The 3,895-nt window shown below is 41.2% G+C and overlaps 1 protein-coding gene across 1 annotated transcript; it reads left to right on the top strand.

The window, feature by feature from the left end:
- The first annotated feature begins 1,174 nt into the window (after positions 1-1,174).
- Positions 1,175-3,077, top strand: LOC116043798 (velvet complex subunit B-like). The gene is made up of 8 exons (XM_031290713.2): positions 1,175-1,259; positions 1,330-1,482; positions 1,551-1,580; positions 1,867-2,139; positions 2,222-2,251; positions 2,446-2,496; positions 2,587-2,679; positions 2,950-3,077. Exons 1-8 carry the CDS (start codon positions 1,200-1,202, stop codon positions 3,055-3,057), a joined length of 798 nt encoding a protein of 265 aa, XP_031146573.1. The 5' UTR covers positions 1,175-1,199; the 3' UTR covers positions 3,058-3,077.
- The last annotated feature ends 818 nt before the right edge of the window (positions 3,078-3,895 follow it).

Here is a 3,895-nt window from a genome sequence, read left to right as displayed (position 1 = left end):
GCAGCAGTTGGTTGGATTCCTCTGAGGGTGCCCTGGAAGAGGTGAGCACAGGTGCACAGTAAAACTTTAACATCTCACAGTATGGGGGTCAACTTCTCTTAACTTTTATTTCTTCCTTACAGCTGTTGTCATCTGACCTCCAGTGGGATGGCGACAGCTCTCCAGATTTTTCCTGGCTGAATTAGCATTGTGTCCTTTTTATATATATATATATATACACACACATATATGTATATATTTGTTTATATCTTTTTTACATTTTATTTGTATAGTTGTTAGAATGTATAGAATTAGGCGTGAAGTGTGTATAGGTAATTTAAAATATTTAATAAATGGTATGTTTGTATGAAATGTAGTGGTTCCTTTTTTTGTGTTCTTATCCAAGGTAGGTTAAAGTCAGTATTAAAACAAATAGTTTTTTTTAAAACATACCATAACTTTGCACGGATTTGATGTTTCTGAACGCTGAGTCCATGACGTCTTCGTAAGGATGCCTGACTGTTAACATCATTGCCAGAATGTTCTCACAACATGTAGGCGGGCCTTCCAAAATGGGATGTGCCCTGCATTTTCATAGGCTGCTTGTGTCTTCAATGACCAGCAACTTAACATCATCAGTCCTGGATGCTGAAGAGACAAGGAGGGCAAACAACCTTTTCTTATTATAGTTTGGATTTCTGGTGAGTATGTTTTATTAGACACTCTTTATACTAATACAGAGTTGTAAAATGTTTGCAAAGAAATACAGACTTTGAATGTGTGTGAATTAGCCCCACCAGCCAGTCCTGAATGAGGTCAGCCAAATGGAGCAGAAACAAGAGACCTCAGTTCCTGACGACCAGATCTCCACCCTCCCAAAGCAGACCGGGACCCACCACCTGGCGGAGGTTCAATCAAATGAGTTTGCCGGTGGACCCCCCACCACACTCGCCTCTGAGGTTGGCAGAGACGACAAGTGGGACAACAGCACATTGGGGACGTCGGAGGATAGCAGAGACGACCAGTCGGACGACAGCACACCGGGGACGTCTGAGGCCGATGACCAGTCAGAAGACAGCACATCTGAGACATCTGAGCACAGCACATCTGAGACGTCTGAGGCCGATGACCAGTCAGAAGACAGCACATCTGAGACATCTGAGGACAGCACATCTGAGACGTCGGAGGCCGATGACCAGTCGAAGGACAGGAGATCCGGGATGTCTGAGGACGGCAGCGGTTCAGCTGAGAAGCGAACAGATGAGGGCACCCAAGAAGTGGTAAGCACAAATGAACAGCATAACTTTGCATTTCAAAGTACTTGTCCTACCTTATGCCCCTTTCTTGCAGTTACAGAGTCTTTCCATGGAATCTGCAGAGCCTGGTTCACCTCCACCGCCACGACCACTTCAGCCACAGGTGCTGGTCTGTGAAGACACACCACTCAGGACCTTACAGGAGATGAACAACAGCAGCGGGTCGGAGGAAGATGCCCAAAAAGCCGTAAGCACCAATGCACAGCATAACTAAATGGTGGTAAACTTTGCTTACCTCATATTTTTTACTTGCAGGTAAAGCGTCCTCTTAAGATGTTACTGAAGGTAAGCCATACCACTTTTTCTATATTTTTACGTGGATTTTTATACCCAGTGTTGCATAATATATATTTTTTTTAAATTTAGCCAAATTACACACATCACACAATCATCGTCAAACTTATTATAATCGATTGTACATTAGACACGGTCAAGCATTTCACATACTCTCTATCAAACTCAAATTACAAATTGGATTAACTTATTCCATTTCATGTTTTCTGAAACCAGTTGAGTGGTTATGGGCTGCCAGCATTTTAAACCCAACCTCTCCCATGTAACTTTATTTCAGCCAAGGAGGCTATATCAGTACCATGGCGCTCGCAACCCCCAATTAACACCATCACCACATGGGTCCCAGCCAATGACAACGCAGCCAATGACAACGCAGCCGCAGCCACCGCCACCGCTGGAGGACTCTCCACCGCCACCGCCACCAAGTGGGGGCGATTTAAGCAAGATGGAGGACACAGAGAAGACTGACACGCCAGACAAGTTGGACAACAGCAGCGGGTTAACCGATGAGTCCGAAGAAGGGTTGACAGCTGAGAATGCAGAAGAATTGGTCAGCGTCTATGCACAGCGTAACTTAGCGCATATCACAGTATGGGGTCAACTTCTCATACCCAATTTTGTTTTCCTTGCAGCTGCAGAGTCCTCTGAAAAAGCCGCGGAGGGTAAGCCACAGCATTTTGGTCTGCAATGTTATTTGGATTGTTACACCCACTAACATTACATGATTACACTTGCAAATGCAGATTTACTGTCAAACCTTTCACACAGCCTCTATCAGACTTTGTGTAAATGAATTAACATTACACACTGTCAAACATTGGTTCAGCTTACTCCATTTCATGTTTTCTTATTCCAGGACAGTGGGTATTGCCTGCCCAAAGAGAGGAGTCCTGCTTCGTCGACAACTGTAAGTATAATGCAAGAAATTCTTTAGCTGTACTTCAATATTTTTTTTTCTTACGCAAAACCTTACTGCTACTCTCTTCCTGTGTTTCAGAGGAGGAGGGTTTTGACGTACCCTGATGACCTCAAGGCAGACATCAAGAGAGTCTTCCGTGATGTGTGGAGTGAAACGATCACCGTCGGCATGGTAAATATCACAGTGTTTCTTGTGACGGACATGATGTCTAAGTTATTTGTGTAACAAGGGTCATTTCCCCAGAGAGCAACTTCTCTGTTTTCCCTTTTGGAGGGATTACACCTGATTGCGTGCACAGTTAAAGCATGCAAAACATGTTCACAAAAGACTTTCAGACTGGATCATACTTGTAATATTATCTGACAGACTGTAACCTTTTCCAAACGGATACCTTCCCACTACAACACTCCTGATTGTTTGTGTACTGTGTTTGATTTTTAGATGAATGCCGTTCTCCAGAGACAGCCAGCACTTCTGCAGAAATGCCAAAAGCTCAAGATGACCATCCATAATTTCCGGGCTCTGGTCCACAAATTGCAGAACAAGTGATTTTCTATTTTTTTGCTGTAAGGAAGAAATACATTTTTTTTTTTTTTTTTTTTTTTTTTTATGGAGCGTTTTTTTTGAAGCTGTGGTTTTTACCGTGTACTTTATTGGTTTATATATGCATTTATTTTTCCTTTTTCATGTTAATATTATGTATATTTTATATTTATTTCATTGTAGCTTGACTAGTCAAATATGTTGCACATGTGTATGTTCAATTTAATAAATGTTTGATATGTTTGAATTCAATATTGCTTCCTTTTGTCTTTGACTTTAAGTAGATATGGTTTATTTATTATTCTTAACATTGTGCCTGCCCTAGTGCTGAATTTAGCTCATATGCTGCAGAATAGACTTTTGGTCACTGGATGGAGCCAAATGACCATCGTACAACATTTAACAACACTCGTTGTGTTTTGTCCTTTTCATGTGCACCACTACACTACATCTCTGAGGGAAATGTACTTTTTACTGCACTAAATTGATCTATATAAATACAAATATGTTTTTTTTTTTTACACAACATTTGACATGGTAAGGGTAGAGTTGTTAAAAAACTATTCAAACAACCAATAATTTCCTGGTCGTGCCATGGAGGATGTTAACAGCAAGGGTTAGAAAAACAGCAAAGTTAGGTCACACAATTCGTAGCTATAAATGTATGCACATACTTTTGTTGTTGTTTTTCTCCAGTTGGTTATTCCGTGAGATTGGGTGTGTTTGTTAGCATGACATTTTTAGCCGAGTGTCCTAGCTTCATGTGTGTCACATGGTTAGGTGGAAGTAAATTTTGAAAATTTAAAAAAAATTTGAGTAAATTTGGAACATCTCCATTAAGTGA

The sequence above is a fragment of the Sander lucioperca genome, chromosome 3 (assembly GCF_008315115.2).
Source record: "Sander lucioperca isolate FBNREF2018 chromosome 3, SLUC_FBN_1.2, whole genome shotgun sequence".
Taxonomy (NCBI): Eukaryota; Metazoa; Chordata; class Actinopteri; order Perciformes; family Percidae; genus Sander; species Sander lucioperca.
This window is presented reverse-complemented; position numbering and strand designations above follow the sequence as displayed.

Coding starts and splice junctions, on each gene's coding strand:
- LOC116043798 (XM_031290713.2), top strand. CDS start 1,200: ATGTCTGAGGACGGCAGCGGTTCAGCTGAGAAGCGAACAGATGAGGGC. Junction 1,260..1,329: donor ATGAGGGCACCCAAGAAGTG/GTAAGCACAAAT, acceptor CCTTTCTTGCAG/TTACAGAGTCTTTCCATGGA. Junction 2,680..2,949: donor AAACGATCACCGTCGGCATG/GTAAATATCACA, acceptor TTTGATTTTTAG/ATGAATGCCGTTCTCCAGAG.